Source organism: Fringilla coelebs, assembly GCF_963513975.1.
Source record: "Fringilla coelebs genome assembly, chromosome: 7".
NCBI lineage: Eukaryota > Metazoa > Chordata > Aves > Passeriformes > Fringillidae > Fringilla > Fringilla coelebs.
Genome location: NC_140035.1, coordinates 25,571,031 through 25,596,494, shown reverse-complemented (window position 1 = coordinate 25,596,494; position 25,464 = coordinate 25,571,031). Strand labels below are relative to the sequence as shown.

Below are 25,464 nucleotides of genomic sequence, written 5' to 3'. Positions count from 1 at the left end.
AAAGGTGAGCCATCACATTTGCAGGGAAACACCCTGGCCCCACTGTCATGTGAAACACCGGAGGGAGAGGAAGCAGGGGGCAAAAGAGAGGCAGTGAGAGCTTCCCATCCTCTGCAGGGAGCATCATGCCCTCCCCACCCCTCCTGCACTCGCTGGTTTTCTCCTGCATTAGCTCCCCGATGAAGATGTGAATGTTAGCTGACTCGCCTATACGTGGCAGAGCACTGCTTTGGGCCCCCAGAGCTGGCAGAAATTCTGAGCAGTGTTTGGTACACTGCATATGCCTGTGTGTGCATGTGCATATATACGTGTGCATGTGCAGATATATGGATGTGCATATATATATGTGTGTGTGTGTGTGTGTGTATCTATCTGCATGTATCTAGAGAGTGCCTGTCTGTCCATACCTTCCCCTCCCTCCCTGCTCCTCATGGCACCAAATCAAGCTGCGGCAGACCTGACGAATCTCTTTGGCATGGTCTGCTCCAGCCGGGCTGTGCCGAGCTCCGCGCTGATGCAGGGAGGGAGCTGCACCTTGAGCACAGACATCTGGGAGCTTGCTTAGCACAGGAACAGCAGGATTAGTGTGGGCACGGAATGTGAGGCCAGTGCCCCCCCAGCAGAAGGTCTGTGAGCAAGTGGCCTTGCCTGGCCCCACTGTAGCTCAGCAGCTGGCAGCCAGTTGTTTGGTGGGGCAGGAAAGCAGTCACCCGGATGCAAGGGGTAGGCGAGACACCAAAAAGCAATTACTTATCCTCCAGCCTTGGGAGGTGTCTGCTACGTTAAGGCCAGAATGTGGGAATGACTAGATACTGGAATAGAGAAGTAAAAAAAGAAGAGGTTTGATTTTTCCCACTTTTTTAATGAAAAGAGAAAACAAGAAAAAAGCTGACAGAAATCAAGGGTGAAGTCCTGAAATGGTGACAATTCAGATGATTGTAGGATTGCTTTGGATTGACACCAGCCAGGCTGTAGGGTCTTGCTGGAACAATGTAAATTGGCTTAGCACCACTGAAACCAGTCATGCTGCCCTGCTCCACCCTGGCTGAGGATGCAGTGTCCAATGCCCAGGACTGCAAGGATGGGATACTTATTCTCTTCTGCGACTAGAACCACCCTCCAGGCCAGATTTCTGCTCCAGATAAGACTTGAAAAGGTAAATTTATTGCCAGTGGTTATTTGGAACACTGAGCTGCGTATATAGCTCATCTCTCTGTCCATCATGATGAGTATGCCCTCCCTGATTCAGCTTACAGAAAAGGTCCCAGTGAGACCCCAAATTCACCTGGAGTGAGGAGAGATGGCCCCAGTTCACAGAAAGGTCTGCTGTGACCAGTGGGTCCTGGGAGAACACAGAGGCTCCACACCACTGCATGGGCACTGTGTCAGGGCTAAACATGAGCTCTGCCATGAGCTACTGTCCTGGAGTCCCGATTTCTGGGGGAGGCCAGCTGAGGACTCCCCTGTGTGGTGCTGGACTGCCCTATGCCTCCATTTCCCTGCTTCTAAAATAGGACTAACACTCCCTCACTGGCGCATGAGGAGCTTAAATACTCCAAATATTGCAGGTATGAGACCCTGATAGGTACCTCTGCACAGTGAGGACTCATTCTGGGAAGCAGAGGGAATTTGAACCTAAGACACACTTGTGGGGAAGGGGAAATCACACAGCCCGGAAGGGAAGGAAATGTCTGGATGAATCCTGGACAAGGCAGGCTACTGCATTTCGTGCCAGCAGTGCCCGTGCCAGCAAAGGGAAGGGACAGCTAATTTAATAGAAGTGCTGAGCAATCAAAAATGACTGGGACATGTGTGTGGGGGGAGGTGTGTGGGACCCCAGCCAGAGTTCACACAGACACACTATGGCACATTAACAAGGAGCACCTGAACACAGCAGCAGTGCTGGAGGGTGCCACAGAAGACCAGGGAAGCACTTTCTTGAGGCACCCTTAACCAGGGAACAACCACATGACCAAAGCAATACAGAAAAACCAGCCTGGCACCATGGCTACCTTAACCCTCCTCTCCATACACTTCCCATGCAGACTACTCCAAGTTTATCTTTCCTGGCCACACACCAGCATCCATATGGTGTGAAACAGATGAACACCCATATTTACTCTCCTTTCTCCTTGCTCCCACCTCTGTGGGTGTCCCAGAAACACAGCAAGAGCATGCACAGCTCCCAGGGCTCAATGCACCCATTCTGACCATGTCTGCTTAGCGCAGATCCCAGAGCTCTGGCAGCCTGAATTGTTTCTCATTATTTATTGCTCATTTTGTTCTCTGGGATGGTGCAATTGCCTCTTAGGATTTGTGCCCTTTCATTTCCAGGCCTCAGTAACTCCTGAACTACAGTTTCATGTGGTTTTGTGATTGTTAACCCAGCATGCAGACGGGTCTACGACCACAAAAGCTCAATGAATCTTATATGGCAAAACACAGGCTGTGAAAACATTTTCTCCTTCATTTGCAGTCAAAGAACATACTCTCACCACCACGAAAGATGCAGCAGCAGCCAGGTTTTCCAAGGAACAGTGTTTCCTCATTGCTGTGCAGAGGAGAAAGGACTATTTCTCCTCAGAGCATCATCAGTCTTTTAGCCATCATCAGAAAAAGGACACTCACAGATTAAACCCTCTGGGCCTGCAAAATCTCTCCATTCTCTTCCCTCTTGTTGGCCACAAGACTCCCCAAGGTGCAGGCAGAAGAGACAAAAGGACATTACCTTGTGGTTTTTCCCGTGCCGGTACATCATCCAGTCCTCCCCATTGGTGCTGACCTCCAGCTTGTAGGTGCGCACGTAGTAGCCCTTCTGGGTTTCTCTCGAGATGGCACCCTGTGTGGCAATGGCTGTGAGCACAGTCAGGAAGTGGAGGTCCACCTTGCCAGGGGAAAAAGGGACAAGAAAGAGTGTGGTGACCACCTGAGAGTCCAGAGTGGCTAATTAGTTAGTACCTCTCTCTCTGAAAAATTAAAAGGGGCAAATTCAGCCTGTGTCACTCTCTGTAGGTGCACAGTTCAACATCCATGACCCTTCCCAGGGCTGACTTCAGCAGGATAGAACTGTGGGACAAGAGTAGCTAAGGATCTTGATGTCTGTTTATATGGGACCATCACAAAGCCTCCTTCCTGCCTCAGACCAAGCAATAGGATCTGCACAGAAGCGCACATCCATTAAAGCAGGACAGAGACTGACTTTTTCCATGTAAAATAAAAGCATAATATCCAATTAGCAAGTGCTGCAGCTCTTGGTTTTGCCTTGCTGTTTTTTTTCTGTTTGTTTTACAACATGGGTTGAGAAAGGTCAGCAGAGCTGGCTTAGTAGCCCTGCCATGAATGAAGAATGAGACGTCTGCTAGAGGCAATGACATTCACCACCTCCTGCTCGTATTGCCCTTTAGCAAGCAGTGTCTCCCGGCGATGTGACACAGCCAGAAGCTGTGTGCGGACACACTGTGGCTCTAACCAGCTCCCAGGGAAAGCCTTTGCTCTGTCAGCCCCCTGCCTGACATCAGCCCGCTCACGCTCCCTGCATCGCTGATGAGATAAATATTATCCTAGTTGTTTTTCTATGCACCCCCCAGAGACCTTGGTCCTCAGGCCAGTGGCGGAGTCAGTGGCCCTTGTAAGTGGCAGAGGTCTCTCAGTCTCTGTCAGTCTGATGGAAAGTCCATCAAGGTTTGGGCAGAAAGGAGGGGCTGGGAGAGACACAGCGGATGGAGTCAGTCCTTGTGCGGGCAAGCTAATGGGAGAGCCAGCCTGCCGCATCTCACCGAGGCGCTGCAGCTCCCCTGCTGCTGCCTCCCCGTGAGCCACAGGGGCAATAAAAAATTCAACAACCATTATGGTCAAGGGTCAGTTTGAGAGTGTGACATGGTCAAGGGTCAGTTTAAGAGCGTGACACTCCATCTGGTGGGGGAAGAGGAGAGGGGGCTGGAAAGGTACCTGGAGGTACTCTTTGTTGCTGTCTACATTGGGCGTCCAGCCGTTGTCATCACTGTTGAGCCGGCTCTGCTGAGGGGTCCATCGCCCATCTGAGTAGGTGGAGGAGGCACTGATCTGCATGTTGGAGATCCTGCCAGACTCCATCCCCAGAGGCACATTGCACTGAAAGTCTAGAACAGACACACGCATACACAGAGACAGGTTTACACTCACAGTACTTCACCCCCAGGTGAAAGGCAGCCCTGAACTAATCTCTTCAGCTAACCCTGAGCAAAGCTGCCTGTCTGGAAAGATGAACAGATCTGCACCATCTTGCAAGTTGTGTGTGTTCACAGATGGCACTGAAAAATTATAGATAGGGCAGCTCTGTGTTTGCATGACCCTCTGAACACTAATACAGTCTGGATCTTTCTCCCTTTTTCTGTCTTCTTCACCTTTGCTCAGTTTTGACACAATTCTGTCCCCTCCCTCCCTTTGCCTCCACCAAGATGTTCCAAGTACCCTTGCCACAAAGCTCCCATTTTGAAGGCTGAAGGTGAAATCTAAGCACTGAGAAGGCAAGGAATACAGACAGACACATTAGGAGCGTGCTTACTGTTGCTAGCAGGAACATCAAGGATTGGAATGGGCAGCTCTAAAAGTTTTGTGAGCATGTGAGAGCAGGGATGCACATGTGCATGTGTCTGTGTCTATCTGCATGCACTGTATGTGGTATCAGGTCCATAGGGATTAACCAGACAAGATTATGAAAGACACTGATATGCTTTTCTTTGGACCTCCTCACTTCTAAGGCTTTAGAAGTCATAATCAGCTCAATTTTATGGCACATCTCATGTATTTTATAGCAGCTGTCCTGTAAAAACAATAGCAAAGAAAACAGTGATAGAAAATACTGCATGGGTCCAAGTGTGCTGCTGCTGTAAACCAATGGGGCTCCACCAAACTGCCTGTGTTTTTTAATGGGGTCAAGTCAACCTTGGATGGAAATGATGGACCAAGTTAGGATGTTAGTGCTATTAATAAAGTTTCAATTTACACCACCATAAACGAAAGCAGGCCTGGCACTTTAACAAGGGCTCTGGTGCTTGATTTCTCCAGCTTTGTGTTCAACATCTTATTTGTAAATCCAGATCAGAAAAGGGATTAAAGAACAGACCAACTGAGTGTGGCAATAGGAAATGGTGAAGAGCTCATGCTTGTCTGTAACTCTCACAGCCTCAGCAGAACAATCCTTACTCAATCACAGAGTAAGAGATTGTAACCCTGCTGCCCTGGTGCTGCACAACCCCTACTCTACCCTGCTCTCTGTCACAGGCATTCAGTGGCAGGTCAGGGATTCCCTCTCTTTCTCTGGGACTGAGGGGTGTCCTGAAGGCTTCTTCTGTTGTATCAGAGGTTGACTGTGAACAGAGGTCAAGAACAGTAGCTCTGAGGCAAAAATACCATGGGAAAACAAATGGAACCTTTCCTTGCCTGCAAGTGTTATAAAAAATCAAAATGCTCTTCATGCTCAACTTACAACTTACTTCCTCACTCCATATCAATTTACCTCCTTTATTAAGGGTTATAAAACAAAATTTGGCTTGAAATTCTTAGCGCTTTAAGCAATCTTTAATTAGACAGCCAAGAAATTCCAATTTGTGGTTTGGGACTGTGAATTTCTGGAAAACTAGAGAGAGAGAGCGAGTGCATATTTTTCCCCATGCTTTAATGAATCTGCTGCACATGCTGGGCTGAAGTCTTCCCCTAAATCCTTTGGGCTCAGTACATACATGAAGGATTCTAACCCAAAAGGAATTGAGAAGACTTCACAAGCAAGTGAAAAGTCAAGAAAAGGTCAGAAAGCTAAATTCTTACTTGAAATCTTACTTCTATCAAAACAGGGAACAGACCTAAGTGAAACTGCTGTCTGCACTGCTGGTGGAGAACCAGTCCCTGGACACACTTCTGCCTGCTTTACTCTCACATACGCCAAATGAAAGATGGGAAACACAGGGGACACAACTAAGTCGTAAACACACACTTCCAACTTACTTTCTGGGACTTCCTGGTGGATCAAGTAGTACTGAGCAGAGAAGCCATCCTTAGCCACTGCCAGGTCCGTGTGGAAGGTGAGGGAGAGGACGCCGGTGGTGGAGCGGATGTCCGACGGCATATTAACGCCGCAGTACCTGCCTATCAAGGGGCCGACTGCAAAAGAAAGAGCAGCAAAGGTAATGCCTGCTTTTCCACTGGCCTTCTGGGTCACCAGCTCATTGCTGATCAGGATGAAAAAGACAGGCTTCGGGGATGGGCTATTTTTTATATCCATTGGCCTGGTGCCATGCAGTGCAGAAATATCCACTGCAGCAGGCATTGCTCTGCAATTGCTGGGAAATGCTCCAAAATGCTCTGTTTCTCGGTTTTGCTATAAGGCAGGGAGGTCCTCCCATCATTGCACAAACCCACCGCCCTTCCCTGAGAGAGAACTGCTGGTGTTTGGAATGTCCCATGGGGCTTTTCAGACCAGTGGTTACAACAGAGCAGCAGTTTGTGGTTTGATGAATGCAGCCTTCTGCAGGCACACTGTCCCCAAGCTGGCCATGGTGTGCCCTAATGGCAGGTTGCAGGCTGCAGCCACCCTTGAGGTTAGGCACCCTTGGGGTTCAGACATGGACTGCACAGTTTTGGAGCTTTGTGAGACACCAGGAAGGGCCAAGGAAAGCAGTGCAGCACCCCGTGGCTTACCCTGAGGAATGCCATCCCAGATGTCTAGCCAGTCATACTTGCAGTCTCCTTCCCCTGACTGCAGAGGGTCATGCTCGAGGTCAAAAAGCAGAAAGTGGAGAAGGATTTCTGTCTTTGGCTTGGCTATGATGGTGAAGATGCAGTCCAGGTTGTGTGGATACTTGTCAGGGAAACCTGGAGACTCAATAGTGCCATTGGAGGCAGTGAAGTTCCTGGAGCAGTCCTCGGAGCCTGCAGCAGTAGGAAAAACCCAGAGCCTTAGCAACAATGAAGCTTAATGCCAACAACTTGGCACTGTGAAAACCCCATTCTGAGTTTAGTAGGGTTGTGTATTCACTTCTAGAAATGTCCTGTAGCTCAAAAGCTGAGGGAATTACTGGAGGAAGTGAGAAGGTGATTTTCAAAGCTTTCCACAGGTGGAGAGACAAGGTCTATGAGGTACTGTAGTGGACAGCATGGTTCAAAATCCCTTAGACAGCTTTGCAGACATAATCTTCACACCACTGCTGATCCTCCTGAGAATTACCTCAGAACCAGGACTAGAAGAGTGATCCTATCCAAAGCCAAAATGTGATTTGGCAGGCCAGCACCGTGCCATGTCCTTCCCACTGGTGGTGGTAGACAGGGAGGCCACACCAAGTTGTCCTGTCTTCCCCAGCTGTCACTTTGCACTCTAACCCATCCCCTGAACTGACCTGGCAGACCTGTGTGCTGCTCCAGAGCCTGCAGAGAGGCTGGCTGGCACACAGGGAGCCTCCATCCACAGTAGTCATGACACAGCTGCTGCCTGCAGCCACGCAGGCAAGGTGCCACAGCGAGCCCAGGTCTGGTGGAGGAGCCCTATTTGGGAAAGGAGCTGCCTGGGATGGGGCAGAGAGGAGTTTTGGGATGTATTCATTTCGGAAAGGCTGCTCCCATGGGCCAGTTTCCTGCAAACTCCAGCCTTCCAGCACAGATATCTGTGCCTCAGTTTCCTCTTGAAAAAATCCGTAAGCACAAATATTTACACAGTGTAAGGGCCTGTGGGAGGGTGCCAATGTCTCCACTGTTTGCTGCAAACCCTTGGGAAGTGCACAGTTAGCCTGCAGCCCCCACCCCTGCCCCCAAGACCCACACAAGGGACAGGGGCCACCTCCAGCATACGTCTCCACAACGTGGCCACATTAAGAGTGGGGATAACAGAGGCCATGGCATGGGGGTCTCTGCTGAGAGCAGGAACAGAGCCCTCTTTTTCACAGAATGAGCCATCCACACCAGAAATGCAAGTTATTTCTATCCTTAAGGAAGACCTTTGCGTGGTGGGGAGGCCAGACAATGTTGCCTCTTATTTATTGCTGACCTCAGCACTGGCCTGGGCTGCAGCTCGGGGCCCCCTCTCACACAGCCAAGGTGCCTCGGGCTGCTTGGGGAAAGGGGAATTTGTGTCATACTCATACCACGGTGACTTTGAAACCCTTGCCAGGACAATAGGCAACAGAGATCTGCAGCCTGGAGCTATCAGAGGAGAAAGGGGGTGTTAGAGAGGCTGCTGGCCACTGCTGCAACCTGGCACTAGCATTCACAAAGGTTTCTGCTTCACTATTACTGGGACACTGTCCTTCTCCTCTACAAACCCTCTTGCTCCGGCTCTTCCAGGCAGCACCAGCCTTCCAGGACTAATGGCAGACTTGTTATTCAATTCAGCATTAACCTAGAGAGTCAGGCCAGCAGCCTGCAGTAATAGCAGGATCTTGCACTGCATTATGCAGTGCCTGGCTGGAGAGCTACTCAGGAGAGGCTCTTAATTGACTACCTAATGAACCAGCCAGCTTTTCTGGTGTGAACCTGTGAGGTAAAATGCAGAGGCAAAAAAAAAAAAAAAAAGCCAAACACAAATCACAGCATAATGACATAAGGGTGTACTTTGTTCCAAACAACTTGAAAGACTAACAGATAAATAGTGAAAATAACACAAGCTCCGAGCTGGGGAGAAAATGAAAGGCTAAACCCAGAGTCAGGGACTGTCCTCTAGTAACAGGCAAGACCATATTAGACAGCAGTTTCCTCATGTGGGGTTCTTATCACATTTGGCATCTTTGTCTACATTTTGGCTAATAGCAATGATCAGCTTTTTATAAGGAAGCTGCAGATAATCAACGGGAGCCATGCTGACTTCGGCAGCCACAGGCCAGCCTGAGAGGAGACTTTGATGCCCAGAGCTGGGGAGCTCAGCCCTTCGAAACTGACTCACAAAGGGAGCAGCAGGGAGGCTGGACCAGCCAGGGCAGACGGCTCTTGTCAGCCCCAGACTGCTGACTGATACCCATCAGGGGATTCAAAGAGTGGTATGTGGTTGTTTGTATGCAGATTGCTTCTCTCTCACACTGTGATAAGGGAAATTTAGCACAAGGTGGGGAAATAAATGCTCAATTGAAAAGAGTTGTTTTTTTATGTCACCTTTAAGACAGAAGGGATCTGCAGCCACTGCTGCCTTTACTGATGTGGACAATGACAATCTGATGACCTTTAAAGCTGGTGACACCCTTGCTGGTTACCCGGACAGCTCAGATGGAAACTTGGCCAGTGCCTGCCTACATGCCAACAAAAGGCAGGATTTGCTTGTACTGCAGGAGCCCTGCAGCCAACACTGCCCACTTCCCCCTCTGGAGCCCTGGCAGGGACTGGGCAGATGTGGGCTGGGAGTGCTCCTGGATCACGGGCTCATCCACACTCCTGTTCCAGAGCCTGCCTTGCCAGGCTTGATTTCATGGGCTGTGGCTGTAAGAAAGTTGGCTGTATCTGGAGAGGATGGCTGCCTGCAGGGGTGGGGGTGGCAAAAGGAGCCCCAGCACCACTTCAGCTTCAGCCTCCATCCCATACCTGCTCTCCTCCAGATCAGCTCTTGATTCCTCTCCCTCCCTCCCTCCCTGTAATAACTTCTCCTTTCCTCATAGATTTGGTCTCTTGCTGGCTCCCAACCAGACCGACAGGGTTCCTGTCTGCCACCCCTTCCCACAGCATGGCCAGGCCACCTCAGCCAGCTGGACCAGTGCCTAGTGCCCTGAGTCAGGGAATGGTTGCAGTGTGAGGTCAGGCACAACCCAGCACAGCCTGCCGGGCTCACAGGAGGTGTGAGCAGGGAGAGAGAGGCAAGGGGGGCTGAAGTGGATCTTCCCACCTGCATTCTTTGCCATCCTTACTGATGGCAACTGGCCTTAGGAAACCCCAGTATCTGGCTGATTCACTAAACTTTCAGGACTAATCTGCATCCTAACCATAAACTAACAGTGGTGGTGAGCTGGCTGCTCAGCAGCTCAATGGCCAGTTATGCAGTCCGGGCAACAGCACCTTCCTCATCCATCTGAACGTTCACACATGTCCTGCCCTCATTGATTCACAATGAATTTAGGGGGTCTCATTCTCTTGAAGCAAAGTCTCCACATTCACATCTACCTACAGCCAGGCTATGGGCTGTCTGTGCACCTCTGCCTGCTGCACAGCTGGCCCAGAGCCCCTGGACACTGCTGCCTGTGCTCCCCATCTTTTCTTTAGAGATGCTGGATAAACAACCCCATTGTGCTCCTTTTTGGTTCTTCCCATGGCACAGACTTTTTTTTCTGGTGCTGGATGAAACGACTGAAAGCCATGTGTGTTGTCTTCTAACATATCACCACAGGACTGTGGGCACATGGCAGGTGCCTGTGTGCCCACACAAAACACTCTCCTGATCCCTCAGCATGTAGGCACACCTCTGCTCACATGCACACAGAGCAGAGGCTAATTTTTCAAGCCTTTCTTCCCAGGCACAAAATTCTGTCAAATATTTAGACAGAAACACTGTTAAAAGGGCTTTGAGCAGATTTTTCTTTCCTCAATAGTAGTTAAGCATTAAACAGAATTATAAACACTTCCTCTTATATCAGCCTGGAAGGGTGCTGCCTCAGACTTTGACAGCATTGCTGACAGCAATCACTTGAGGACTAGAGCTCCCCAGTTACAAACCCCACATCCTGGAGAGAAAGCACAGCATCACTGATCAGCCCTGAATCACAACTCCACAGGAGGGGGAGCTCCATGCACTTCTAACAGAGGGACAATCCCCTTTCAGCCCTAACCAGCTCCACACGTGCCAAAGAGTAAAGATATATGTTTCTAATACTAATAATAATAGTACTCGAATAGAAGAGAGCATTTAAGGAGGTGCTTTAATTGCCACCCTGTAATCCAAAAATTCACTGTCATGTGCCACTAACATCTTTACCTTCTAGGAAATGTGACGCACAGACTTGCTTGCTTCAATTTAAAAAACTAAGTCCTTTATCTCTGGAAAATATGCTAGAAATCACATTGAAAAGGTGGCCAAAGGCATCTCCAGACAAAGATGATTGTGTCAAACACTCTGGGAGACAGGCACTGACTCAGACACTCACCTGTCTTGTAGATCTCATAGCGCAGAGAGAAGCCGGCACCTTGCCGTGCGTAGTCTGAGGTGAACTTGATATAGAGAGAGGGGCCAGAAGAGATGATGGTAGGAGGTGCAATGTTCCCACAGTGCTTGCCCAGCAGGTCTGCCGCTTCGCTGTCCCCATCGCGGATCTCGATGTAGTCGTACCTGCGGAGGCAGGTGAAATGGCAGGGAAACCATCTGTCAGGGACACGCTTCAGGAGGCCAGGCACAAACAAAAACCACTCTTGGTATCTGCATAGCTCACAGAACATCTTTCAGACTGGTACCTGAACTTATTCACTGCACACCACACCACAGACCCCAGAACACTTTTTCTCTTTGGTCTGACTATGTTTAGGTCCTTTCCTCTGCTGTCATTCACATCATTAATTTGTTGCACACACATCCGCTTCACCTTCACAGCCAACATGCAAAATTTAGGACACGCTTTACCTCCATTTCCACAAAACTCCTTCAGCATGGGAGAAGCTCAGACACAACTCTCCTGGGGCTGCTCTCCTCCCCTGAGCTCTCTTCTGAAGTGCCACTGTGCTGTTTGGCAGAGCTTGCCTTATTCCAGTATCCATGTGGGATTTGGCCAAGTACTTAACAAGTGAAACTGACAGTGTTCAATCCACGTGAGCAGGTAGCTCTTTTGTGCACTGATACCACAGTGCTCCTTTAACAAGCATGGCAAGTACACTCACTTAGCACTTGGACATTAATATTAATCCTCTTCTATTAAGTGCTAATGAAGATTTTCTGTGGATGAGAAGTTTGTGTAAGAGCTGGGTACCCACACTCATTATTGCTGATCCTATACATCCTGTAACTGCGACCTGCCTTTGCTAAACCCTACTTGAAGATGTTCCTACTGGCCTGGGTGTCTGACTGGTCTGGGGGAGGAATGCGTAGGGTTAGGGGAATTGCCTCCTGGTGCAGAGACAAAAGCTTGTTGCAAAGCTTGGCTGGAAGGTGAACCTGCCACAGATCCCTCCATATTTTCTAGGCCATGAGTAGGCAAGGTAGTAGTATCAGGCTCTGTGTGCTGTGAAGAAACAAACAGCTTTTCCGTGTACATCTTGTTCTTCAGCTGCTTTCTAACAACACCCACGTTCTCCCGCCCCTCTCCTCTGTGGCCAGCAGGCTGCTATTTACAGAAACTGACCATCTCTCTAGGACTGTTTATTTGCTTTGTATCAACCTGTTTGAACAACATGCTTCAGCTCTTCTTAAGGGGCCAGGGAGGAAAAAAGCATTTCCAGGCTGCCAGGAATCTGCCTTTCTTCTTTGTCACGAGATCTTCTGTTTGAGAATGGAGAGTTGAAAGGAGAAGTAGCTTGCTGGATACAGAATGATCCTCATGTGACTCATTCCCATTCTGCAAAGCACATATCAGCGAGCAACAGCCTCAAAACAAACTTACAGGGACTTAGTGTGCTCCTCCACAAAGAAAGATGGCCCAGACAGCTTTGGTTTCACTCCTTTCTGGGATTAAATCAGGCTGAGAGCCAGAAGCAAAGCGCCTGCAGATAAAATCCTGTCTACGCTGGACTGAGCACTCAACTAGCTGCAATTGCCCAGCCTTTAACTTCATTACAGACTCAATTGGCTTGGCCAAGGTGAAATCCAAGCGGTCTTGAGAAGTGGCACTCGGAGAGGAAGAGCATTTGGCTTAGCTGGTGTGTGGACACACAGCAATGCAAATGAAGTTCTGCCCCCCTGCTCTCTCCTCAACTCGGCCTAGCCCCCATCACCTTTGACCCCTTGTTACCCTGACACCAGCCAGCAGCACCCTGCGTGACCCCTCTATTGCCCATCATGTGCAGCTTCATCCTACCATCTCTCCAGGGAGGAGGAACATAGAAGGCAGTGTTAGTGCTTCTTCTAAGTAGAATTTTTTCCTCCTTGTTTGTCTATTTGTTTAAAGCAGTACTGAGCAAACAGCGGGGACATTTTGTTCTCTAAATAACTACTTGCTTTCAGCGTGCTTGCAGCCCTTCCACATCTGAAGTGCACATCTGTGCCGCAGAACTACTGGCTACTAGTGAAATTGTGAGTATGTGGCAAAAAATTAATTTGGCAAAAACATGAATGTTGGCAAAACACAGTTAATGGAGTGGACTGTAAAAGCTGCCATTTTCATGCACAGGCAGAGGTTAGCTGCATCCCAGGGAACCACATCTGTTTGTGCCCTCGCGGGGCTGTACCTCGCCAACACAGTACATGGCTTCAGCTGCTTGACTGCAATGATCACAGCTTCTGCTGTGGCCAGCACAACAAATGTCCTAGAGCTGCTCACATGGCTCCTCAAGCCACCCAGTTCTATAGGAGCCCTGGAATTTCAGAAGCAAGTTCTGGACTAAATTTTTGCTTATTGAATGGGTGACAGACTTCCAGTAATACGTACAATTAAGGAATATTGCAATCTGCTCATGGGCAATCTGCAAATGGAAAATTAAAAGAATGGATCTAGTAAGTAAATCATCAGGAAATATTTGCCTCTTTAAATTAAGCCCTATTTGGCTTCATTCAAGCATCTAACTTAGCCTTTCTCCCACCGGAGCTAATACTGAATAAATCGAATGTTAAAAACAACCGAAAAAAGCCTTTAAGAGAAGGTCAGGAAATAATTTTTTGCCAAATGTAAAATTAATAGAAATGTGTAAGAATTTTCTTTCCCAGTCAAAAAATCTTGGCCCAAGTCCTCTGCTCTGCATGAGGCAAAACCTTTTTTTTGGGTCATATAAACAGGGTGTGAATTGGGGAAGTATTACACTTGGGAGAAAGCACCAGCCCAGATGAGCAGGAGCCCCCTACTTCCTCTCCATCACAGCAATTAAGCTTTAGGCTTTCAAAATGAAACACCAAAGACAGCCAATCAAAACTGTTAAACTTCCAAACTTCAGCAAGAATGCCAGCTAATCCCCACCACAGATTCTTTTGGAACCATGCACTTTAGTCGTGTCCATGCCTTGGCCCTCCATCAAACAAACTGATAAACCCCATTCTCCTCAATCTGGGTCAAGTTACAATCCAGTTTGGCCAAATCTTCACTCCTGTTAAGCTTAAGTATGGTTTCTAGACTTCTTCCCTTGTGAGAAACAAGAAGAAAAATTGGAAGAAAACCCCACCATGCTTTCCACTCTGACCATTTCATTTTCAGATAACTGTGGCCTAGGGCACAGCTGGGCGGGACACATTTATGCTGCAGTGGTGTTCAAAATGTCTCACACAGTGCCCAGCAATTTGCATTTCACTCATATAACCAAATCCGTTGTTTCAGTCAACATGCACCAACGTTCTTGTGGGCTGACCTCTCTGGCATTACCTCCACTGGGAAAGCTGCCATCTCCAAGCACATTTCATGGCCCCCTCTCCACACCGAGGCATCGCTCCAAGGAGCCAAGCATAAACATGTGAGGGCAGGGTGCAACCTCTGTAACCCACACGGATAACAGATTGATTAACCAACTCTTCTTTTGCAGGGAAGGTGACCACAGTTGGCTGCTCCTCCCGTGGCACAATGGCAAGATATTCTGAGCTGCCACTTGAGTGAGAATGCCAGTGAGCTGGTTTGAAACCACCTCAAACTGCTTTTCAGCGGGGAGTTTTGAGGCTGGGAGGCAATGCTGAAGTGCTTTTAACTGCCCAGACAATGGAGGCTGAGAAAAGGGAAGTAGGAGGCTTAGATGGTCTTCTTGAAGTTGTTTAACAGAATTGAATGAAAAATGTACAATGCTTACAAATATTGCTGCATTTTTATTACAGATTTTTTAGTAGAAAGTGCTTTGCTGATGTTAAGAGAGCTTTTATAAACTAATTATAAAGCACTTCTACAGCCTGTATTATTCATGCTTGTTTGCTTGCTTTTCCCTCCAGTCAACCTCTCTGCTTCCCAGGCTTTCCTTTCTCTTTTTCCCAAGTCACTTTGCTGCTGGCTTCCCAAATGAGGTGCAACAAAGGCAAACAAGCCCCAGTGTAGCGATTATGAGAAGACCTCCAGCTTTTCAGTCCTTTTCTGCTGCAAAATAGGCAATCTGCTCCCTGACCACTGAGCTGTGCTCCATGATCCCCTAGGGCCAGGGCAGACCTCCCAGGTGTCCACCCAGGCACTGCCAGAAATGCTACATCCCATGTGGGAGCAGCACCAGAAAGCCTGTGACATTCCTCTGGGTGCTCCTCTCCAGAGGGACACTAACACAGCTTAGTGACCCATACTGCTGAACACAAAATCAACAATCCCACTGACCTTCATCCCCAGGTCCCAAGAGATGCTGAGTCCTTCCCCCCTGAAACATGCTTCAAGGGCATTACAGGGACATCAGCTTAGCATAGGAGAAGCATGAATAACAAATCATTCACATGTTCACAGCCATATCACCAGTCCTCTGCGTATGCAAACTTGTGCAAGCCTTGCTTCAAAGCCTAAGGAGGACTGGCCAAGCTCTGACCTAGCTGGCAGCTTTCTCTGTCTCTCTCTAGAGCTATGATTTGAGGTAGGCGAGGACTTGCACTCAGCACAGCCCCGTTTCCAGGGCTTGCCAGGACTGGAGAGAGAGGCGAGGCTCTAACCCGAACCTCCCCCATGTTTAATTTGGAGCTATTATTTATAGGCGTTTCCATGGGGCTCACGACTGCAGCTGGCAAACAGTAATGATGGGATTCTCATGAGACCCTGGGAGGTAGGAAGGCAGAGAGGAGCCTTCTGCCCCCAAGGTCACACAGGAAGTTTGCAGCAGGGCCAAGAATAGAAGCCAGTCTTGATTGGAGAGATTATATTCTATTGGAGAAATCTGGCCTAGATAGACAGGGAGACAAATAGGTACAGACTGCATGCCAACGACCCTAAATTTGGGAATGCCCAGGGCTGACTTGAGCCTTCAAGACCTCTGATCTGCTTGAACCATATGTCATTGTGTCTTGAATGCATCTGCTGAGAGGAAGAGAAACAGCAATTATAGTGAAATTCAGCAGGTGTTAATATTCTGCAGGTAGCTGGGGAAGGCCTGTGCCTAGCCACAATGACAGCTAGTAAATACAATTGTTTCCCCTTTGAAAAGGTGGTGGGAGGTTTTTTCTTCAGAAATTCTTATAAAAAGCATGAGGTCTTTTTGAACATTCTCTAAGAACAGACAGCTTCATAGAAACTAAATAGCAGTAGTGGTATAGAGATAGTTAAGAAATGGTGAACCAGCATCTCTGTGCTCGTTGTGCAATCAAGAGGCGGCTAGAATTAATGTCCATTATGTGCTAGCTGGCTTAGTAGATTTTTCTGTGTCACCACCCATCTTCATGCTCTTTTGTACACCACCTTCCAACCAAATCCTTATTTCATGGGTGGTTACATTGCGAAAGACAAAAAAAACTTTTCTGTGATGTTTATACAATCTTGAGCAACTGCAGGACATGTCCTTCAAAGGTTAAATTGTTCCAGAAGCTACTGAGGACTTTTAAATGATTTTTTTTTTTTTTACAGCCACGATAGCAGAGGCAAGCACCACTATTGTCTGATGAAACAAGAGCAATGAAGTTTGATCTTAGCTGCCAGCCCTTAATCAGAGTAATTAATTATAAATACAGCAGATGAATTGGATTCTCCTTTGACTTGAACTGGTTTTACACACGTGTAACTCATCATTTTAAGGGTAATCACTCCTAATTTATCCTGGTGTGAGAAGAGAATCAGTCCTCATAGACACAGGCTCTGATACGGATTTGTGCACAGAACTAAAAAGGCTGTACCACATCTAGGTTTAGCCAACGAAACGTCCTCTAGTCTCAGTGGAAGCAGATTTCTCACACCCAGCTTGGATTGGGATTAATTGTTCTTCTGCACTGACAACAGAAGTACTTTAAATCCCTCTTACTGACTAGACCTGGGCTTTGGGTGTCTGAACAATGCAGAGATGAATCTGATCTCAGTCTGAACCTTTTGGGGCCATTTTTGCCTATGCTGAGGCAAAAGGTGCTCACAGAGCTTGCCCTTGTTTTGCCCTTATGGAAATAACTGACTCTGGCAACAACAGAGAAATGGGCTATAATTGCTCTGAATCTGAAGGGATTTCACTGGATTTCAGTGACTAAAATGACAAAAATCCAAAGGCAGCAGGGGGAGAGCTAGGCTGCTGTGGGGGGAGTAGGGGGCGATGGCACAGGAAAACTGCTTAGGATTTCTCAGAAGTTTGTTTTGAATTTGTTGTATCCAATTACATCTTGTGTAATCACAGTGTTGTGGGGGTCTGTAATCATTCTACTGTGCTTTGGATTATTTTCTTATCTCCTCAAAAAATCTGACCAGAATTTCTGAGAAATGAAAAAAAATCCAGTTATCCAGTTAAAGGGAAAGAAAAAAAATTTTAAAAAAAGGAAAGAGGGAGAGAAAAAGAAAAATCGAGAAGGAGAGAAAACAACCCTATTAGACTGGAAAACAAAAATGCCTTGAAGACAAAAATGGAAACTATAAAGGGCCTCTATTTTTTACCCTTTGGGTTGCTGTTTTCCCCCCCATAAGCACTGTTGGCTGGAAGAGGCTTTCAGCAGTACTGCTAACTTGTGCGGGGGGCGAGGGGGGGGAAGGCAGCCAAAATACTTCGTGCGAAGGGAGGAATAAAACCTAACTGCCAAGTGCTCCTGAGGCAAGTTCTGCTTCAGGAGGGAATTTCAGCTCCTAGCATGCTGCTGCCCTCCCTTGAGACAGGAGAGCAAAGGCTCCCCGCGCTGTGCCGCTCATCCCCAGGCTGCTCCCCCGAGCTGTGCGGCCGGATCGCTGCGGAAAGGCGGTCGGAGTGCAGAACTGCTCTCATCTGGGCCATGTCTGGAAAACCAACCGTTATATAAGAAAAGAGATGTGCTAATGTGCACTTAGGGGGTTTTCTGCAGGCTGTTGTTCAGGAGTTACACATGGCTGTTTAATTTTATTTCTGTCTCCAAAACCATCTCTATAAATTCCTCGCTCTTCTATTTTTAGCTACAGGGGTCTTTTGTTGCAAGATGTCTTTGGTGTTCATTGGTGAGGGGAGAATCATGGTGAAATCAGGAATAAAATATATAAAGCATGCTCAGAATAAGCCCCCTCTCCATGGCATTCTGCCTTCTGTTGCTGCTCTAAGGGAACTGAAGCAACTCACAACCCTTTCATACCCCAAAACGCAGGACACTTGAGAAAATGCATTTGCACTTTTCTCCTTCTGCTACAATCCATCTGTGGAAAAAATTAGACTTTGGTTTCTATGTCATTTTACTGTCACCACTCACAGGCACTTGATCACTAACAGAAAGAAAAAAATAAATATAATAAAAGATAACAACCACAAAAGGAAAATTTACTGCCGAAAAGCAGCAGAGTAGGCAGAAGGCAAGGGCAAATGCTCACTTTGATTTCTTTGCAGTGGGGGTACAGATTTCCCTTTTCTGATGGGATCCAGTGCCTGACAGCCCAGGCAATAGGTGGAGACGAGCTTAGGTCAGGCTGTCCAAGTTCTAGGGTGCTGATGAGGATTAGGGAGCACTCACATGGCCTGCTGTGCCAGCCCTAGTCCCAGAGGAGCCAGTGATGCCCCATCACACCTTGCTGGTGCAGTATCAGTCATAGCCTTAGACACAACATGCAGTGAAAAGCAAAAGGAAAGAGTAAAAACTGGATCAGATGGGATCAGAGCTTGGTAGCTGGACTTTCCACTATCACTCATTTGCACTGGCTTTTTTTCAGCACAAAACTGAAATAAACACCTCGTTAAGCACCAATTGTATAAAGGAGGTTGTAAGAGCAGAGCCCTGACCGGCCCACCCTCACCCTCCTGGCTGTCTACATCCCTCATTAATGATGGATGGTCACCCTGGGACTGGCCCACCGTAGCATGACTTTCTGACCCTGCATTTTCTCAGACACAGCCTGGTCACAGCCCAGATCCCGCCTTAGCTGATGCACAAGTGAGTAAAGCTTTGCTGCCAGGACTGACCTGCAGCCTCCACTACTTGGGCATTCCCACAATTTGGCTGTGCCAGCTTGTAGTAAGAGCTGTTTCTGGGGCAAACAGTGCACCAAACCTGCCTGATCCCTCCTTGCTTACTGCACAGCACAGCATCTCCTACCCCCTTCTCTCCTCACAACGTGGGCATGGCAGCTCAGTCTGAACCAAAGGGTGCCAAGTCTGAGCACATCAATGCCCCAGTGAGGGCGAGTGCTGTGCCACACCTTGCTGTGCATTGGCAGTGACCTCCCACACGGCTCTCTTTGACAGCAGCGACTGTCTGGGGGTGTGGGAGGAAGGAGCTGCTGGCAGGAGCTGGTTGGTAGCCCTGAGGTGAGCTCAGCCCAGGACAGCAGGTCAGAGAGGCAGCCACGTCAAGACAGAAGAGAGAGACAGAGGCAAGGGAATGGGACGCTGCATGAGGCTGGTCCTTTTCTCCTTAGGGTACTCTGGGAGCAGGGGGATGGGAATGTCCCTGTTTCTCCCACAAACAAGGACCCTGACACTGCTTTGTTCAGAAAGATTTTCTTTCAAGCAACCCTTGTGTCACCCTCCCGTTCAGGCGTGGCAGTGTGTCTGCTTTGTCCTGCCAGCTCAGCCATGGAGTGTTTACAAGCCTCCTTCACCCTTCCAGCCTGTGGTTCAGCTCCATTGACACTGAAGGCAACAGACTCCTCTCTTGGCGTGTGATGAATCAATTACTTCCTCTGACACTCTATTACTATAGCCCTTACATCTCCAGATTGCAGATGAAAAGACAGGCTGAGAAGGGGGACAGGGAAGGGGAGAGGTCTCCTGAGGTCTCCTTCAATTGAGTTGCTGGACATCTGAAGAAATCCCCATCAGCCATATTTAAAGACAGAGAGATGTTTTGCTCCGGAATGGCAGAAAAATCAGAGGGTTTTCACAAAAGAAAACCTAAGAAATCAAACGGGTCAAAAAACTACAACAAGATGCAGTGAGCATAGATCAATGGTAAGTCAGTCCCCTCTGCTGATGGAGATCCCAGACCTTGTTCCCACCCATGGTTAACAGCCAAACATTGGTATTACCAAAGAGACTGTCATTACACCTTCCTTCTCACTGCAAAACAACAATGTAAACGAAACCTCACACCAACGCTCACAGAAGAGGAAGGAAGCTGAGCACATGCCTCAAACTCCCGTGCTGCTGGTGGAGCGGGGGGGCACTTCTTGTTGGACATCCATCAACAACCCCAGCTCTGAGGTTTCCCTGGAGGTTTCTAACACGTGGAGCACTTCCCATGCAAACACCCTGCATGCAGCATGGCCTCAGCAGGCACGGGGCTGAGAACAGGGGCTCTGCCATCACCACTGGATGAGTACTGCCTGTCTCAGGAAAGCAGAACTCCGCCTCAAAAGATTCCTCACACACTATCTTGCGTTCTGCTGCAAGAAGGTGGGGACAGTCACATAACACGAGCAGCCACCCTGCTAGTTTCTGTGCCATTTGTAACAGAATGAAGTCTTTGGCAGAGGATTTCTGCTGTCAGACCCCACTGCTTCAGGCTCTGCTTCTAGGAATGCATTAAACAATAATATCTCCATGTCTGACCCAGTGTTACTTTTAAACCACACCATACGACTGTACTGTGGTTGCTCACTAAGGCTCCATGTAGATCTCAAGAATTCCTTGGGATTAGCAGTGGGGTGGGGTGAGAAACCAACAGAAAATCCCTAGGTTATTCACTCTTTCTAATGATCTACTGATCTACTCACTAAGCCAGCATATAAGGAAGGCTTTCTATGGTGTGCTTGAACTAATATATCAATGACAGTTGCTTAAAACATCCTAGCTGTGATTAGTGGACCATGACTGCTATTAACTTACAAGGAATTCCAGGATCACCAGACTGTGGTTTGCAACATATTATTACCATGCCATTCAATGGTGGTGTGCAGCCACTTGATTTAAAGGAAACGGAGAACTTGCCTCAGACTAAAACCTAACCTCCCCCAATTCCTTCAAATATGTTCTATGCCTAGTTCTGGCCAAAAGCAACCACAAATTTCTTGTGTTTTTCAGTCTGCTCTTTGCAGTCTGTTCTTTTTATTTTGCATTCATATTTAATTGCAGAATTCACACCCAGCCAGAAAAGACTGAGAATAAACTGGTCGTCTTCTGCTGCACTCTGACCTACTCCTGTGTGATGCTGCTGCTCAGCAGCCTTTGGAAGGGAGTGTGCTATGCACTGTTCCAATCTAGACTAGGTTTTATGCCTGCAGATGCCCAGGTCTTCTTTTCTTTATAACACAGGGAATTTTAAGTGATTCACCAAGGCAGGAACAATAAATCAATAGCAGGGAAGGGGAAGAACCCACATCTCACAACTCCCAGAACTGATATCTGCCAGTCCCTTGTTACAGCCTGACAATAGGGATTATATCCATTAAAAAGGCTGCAAGTAGCTAAGTCAAACAGTTGCTCATTAAAAGGCTAAACTAGCTCCTATGTAAATCAAAGTAAAATCTCACATTTCCTTTACTGTGCTTTGCACCTAGTGTTTAACAAAAAAAGGACATTTTTTTAGTATCAGTCTAGAACTCCCTTTCCATTCACTAAACCTTCAAACTCCTACATCATGGGTTTGTTGTCTGGGTGCAGAAGAGCATTGCTAAGCCCTCTGTACAACCCAAAAAAAGTGACCAAGACTCACAGTCCCACAGACATTTATTTAGGCTTCTGGGACCTGTTTGGGATGAGTCTCTGTGAAGGGTGTCACCTGCTGTCACACTGTGGGCTGGAGCACTGTTGCAAAGATAGTCAAGGGCCTCAGGCTCTGCTGAAAGCAGAAGCACCTCAACACTGTGGTTATCAGGCATTCCAGTGGGATTGCTCTACTCCTACCCTGCTGCCTCTGCGCTGAGCAGGGTCTGCAAAGATGCAAAGGACTTAGAGCTGGAGTCTACAGTGCTTGCTCAAAAAAGGCACATGTTTCTGACACTTTTAGCTGAATTATGAACCCACTTAATCAGGAGTCACCGCAGCCAGCCCTGTGCTGGCTCCCTTTCCAGATGCTGTGAGGTCCTGTTCCTTCCCTTGCTGGACAGAGAGGCTGACTAAGAAGTGAGTACACCACCACAACTACCAGTTCCTCCTCAACAGCAGGAAGGAGGGGGAGAGGTCTCTGTCTCTAATCCTATTGTTCCCAGTGTCACCAGCTGGCCCTCAATTTGTCATCATGCCAAGAGGAAGCAAGGTGCAAAACAAGATTTGACTCCTTTGCACCGGATGTTAGTGAGCTGGCGAGTCATAGGAGACCCCATGAGAGTGTATTTGGGGCCACCACCTTCTGCAGAGCCTGGACTGGCTTGTCCCTCCAGGAAAAGGCTCTGGGGCATAGAGGAGCACAGCCACAGAACAAGCAGAGATGGGAAGCAGAGAAGAGGGATGTGAACAGCCTTGAGCTGTTAACCCATGTGGCTGTCTCAGCATCACAGCTAACCCATTCACTGGTGTTCCATTTTGGAAAATGACCCGGGCTTGATGGGAATTATGAACCATACAGCGGATGCTGGATGGAGTTAAAAAACAGTAGAAGCTCATTTGAAGACAAGTTGAGCTGCAGTATCATGTTACCCAGACTGAATAATTTCCTGTACGTTAGAAATGTTGCTTCTGGCTACCCATGCCACAAACGTATGAGCAAGCAAATGCCTTCCTTAACATCTCATCTTTGACTCTCCCAGTACTTCAGGAGATGCAGTCACTTCCCCTTGCATCCTAGCAAAGAAACCCTCCAACCCCTGGCATCCTCTAGCGCTCCAAATGTATTTCTCTATTTCTCTTTTCTAAGCGTTTTGCCAATCACAAGATGAACTGCATTGTTTCTAAAATGTTTGCTAATAAGCTACTTATGCATACTTTTCAAAGCATTTACTAATTAGATGTCCATGATTGCTGCCTTGTCTACTCTTAACCTTCACTGATGGAAGGATGGCTTCTCCCACTATTAGGCTCTTGTTAGAAGGAGATGGCAAGAGAGGCAGGCTGACTGCAGCAGCCCCCAGCTGCCTGCCTGGCTGTGGGTACAGGCTCTGGATGCAGCTCTGCCTGCCACATCAGCTCAAAGGAATTTGAGCCAGTGTCTCTGTGGCTCTCTAGGAAGAATGCAGAGCTGTTTTGTTCCAGTGCCCAGCTTTTTGGCCCCTCAGGAGATGGCCATGCTGCCATAAGAGGCCTTCAGCGGCTGTCCAAGCTGCACGTGTCACCCTTTGTGCTGTGGCATGTTGCTGCTGGTGTCCCCTGGCCAGCAGTGCTCTGTGAGATGGGTGCTAGGAGCCTGCTGTCCCCCTGGCCAAACCTTGCTTCCCTCTGCCCTTCAAGCAGGGAGCAGACGTGTCTCCTCCTGCCATGCCTGCCCTGTATCCAGATCCAGCACACATCAGGATGATTCAACTCTCTTGGCACCATTAGGACACTTATGAGGTCACAGTGACCACTGCATAAATTTCCTCATGATGGTGGCCCCAGTTCCTGTTTCTTGAAACCTTCTGGGCCTGACAGTGGGACCCAAAGTCAGGAGGGAGAGCCTGACTGCAGCTCAATTTCCAGTCTGCTATCTCCAGCCTATTTTGGGAGTCCCCGGCCCCCGTCTCCAGGCACTTTAGCCAGCGTTTGGCATGTGCCACCAGAGGGGGCTGCGAGCCACGGCAGCGATCCCCTAACTCCTTCCCAGGCAGGGATCCCACCGACTGCAACCCAGTTTGCAGCATGGAAATGGCTGCAGAAAAATCCACTGGCTGTGGTCTGACTACCAGTCGGGATTTTTTAAAACACTGTTCCTCTGGAGCAGATGTTATGACTCAGCTGGAAGGTCTTCTGCTGGCAGAGGAAGCACGAGCATGTCCCCTGCAGCCTGGAGGGAGTGTGCCTCTGCTGTGTGTGCGTGGCCCAGCCTAGCTCTCTGGTACATCAGCTGAGTGTGGCTGGGGGTGGCAGAGTCAGTAGCCAAATGCAGGAGGGAACTTCTAGTGGTCCAAGGAGAAGACCAGCAGCGGGAGGGTGGCACGAACAGAAAAGGTGGTTGGTCATAAACACAATGACTCATGCATAGCTGAGGTTTTGGACTTGGATTTTCCAAGCAAGCAGAGCAGACAGAACAGCAAAATGGCAATTAAGGAGTGGACAGCTTAGCTACATGACTGCAAGAGCTGGGGTATAGCTGTCCCTGTTGCCCACCTATTGCAAATGGTTCAGGTCACTCCTGGGAGCCCAAATAAACCCCAGCATGCACAAGACTGCCCAGCAACCCCCATATTACACAGAAGTGGAAACATTTCAGCACAGCAGCAGCCTGCTCTTTTCCACTGGATGCCACTTCCCTGTTGATTGAACAGATAGCAATGATGTGGGGTGCAGTACCTGAGCTACAGCGGCACTCGGGAACAAAGAGCCAGGCGCTAGAACGATCACTTCCCAATAGCTCAGCAGATGTTTTATCAGAGCATCAAACTTCCCTTTTGGCCCTGACATTACTGCTATAGCCCCACAGCTGCAGGACAGCACAAACAATGACCCCAGCCCCTACTCCCTGTCACAGCATGCCCACCCTCCCTGCCAGAGGGATCCCTGCTGGTGCACCACAGCCACAACAGCAGGAGGAGGCCAATTCTCTTAACCTAGCATGCTCCCAAAGCAAGACACTTCCTCAGAGCACAGACACGGCACTCAGAGAGAGGTGTTCTGGGGCTTCAATTACACCAGATTACTCCTTTCATGATGGTGGTGATAGAGTGCAGTTACTTAATGCAGCTGGACACAGCTGAAAAATAAAAGCCCAGATGTGCCTCCAGAAAACAATAGCAACAAGCAGCACTGAGCAGCCACCCCTGTCTGCCACCTTGGGCATTCATCCCTGGCTGATGCATCCACCCTCCAGGCTGCCAAAGCTGTTCTCTGCAGGCAGCTCTTGCCCTGGCATCTAGGCAGCACCACCTTCATAGGCCCCTTCCAGCCAGCTGCTGGCCGAGGGGAAATCACTGACTTTTCCTCAGAGGTCCCCAGGGTGCCAGGCACAGTACAAAACACAGGAGGAAATGCCTCCTGTCCCAAAGGGAAATCCAAAGCTGATACAAGGAAGGCCAGAAGGGTTGCAGCAAAACCAAAAAGACTTTTGGAGACATTTTTGTAGGCTTTCAAATGGGTTTTAGGAATGTAAATGTTATGCTTTATGAGGGAGAAACTTTAGCCTAATAAGGTAAAATGAAATGTTGAAAGAAGCAGCAACAGAGGAAGGGGCTATGGTGTTTACCTCTGACGGCTGGAAGCACAGACTAGCCCCATTGTTGCTCCAATAGCTGCCAGGTAGCAACACCAGAGCAGGGGACCTTCTCTGCCCAGAGGGTGAGTGCCTCCATGGAGTCCATC

General features: G+C 48.4%; 1 protein-coding gene across 5 annotated transcripts in view; it reads right to left on the bottom strand.

Annotated features, from left to right (window-relative positions):
* Window positions 1–25,464, bottom strand: part of NRP2 (neuropilin 2) — an 88,845-nt gene that overhangs the window by 49,020 nt on the left and 14,361 nt on the right. For all 5 annotated transcript variants that reach the window (XR_014616326.1, XM_084209804.1, XM_084209805.1 and 2 more), the window contains exons 3-7: window positions 11,085–11,266; window positions 6,676–6,906; window positions 5,983–6,138; window positions 3,949–4,118; window positions 2,729–2,884 (exon numbers count right to left, since the gene is read on the bottom strand). Coding sequence is in view for 4 of the 5 variants with exons in the window: in XM_084209804.1 (XP_084065930.1) it covers window positions 2,729–2,884; window positions 3,949–4,118; window positions 5,983–6,138; window positions 6,676–6,906; window positions 11,085–11,266 (895 nt within the window). In the remaining variant the exon portion in view is untranslated. The remainder of the gene's footprint in view (window positions 1–2,728; window positions 2,885–3,948; window positions 4,119–5,982; window positions 6,139–6,675; window positions 6,907–11,084; window positions 11,267–25,464) is intronic.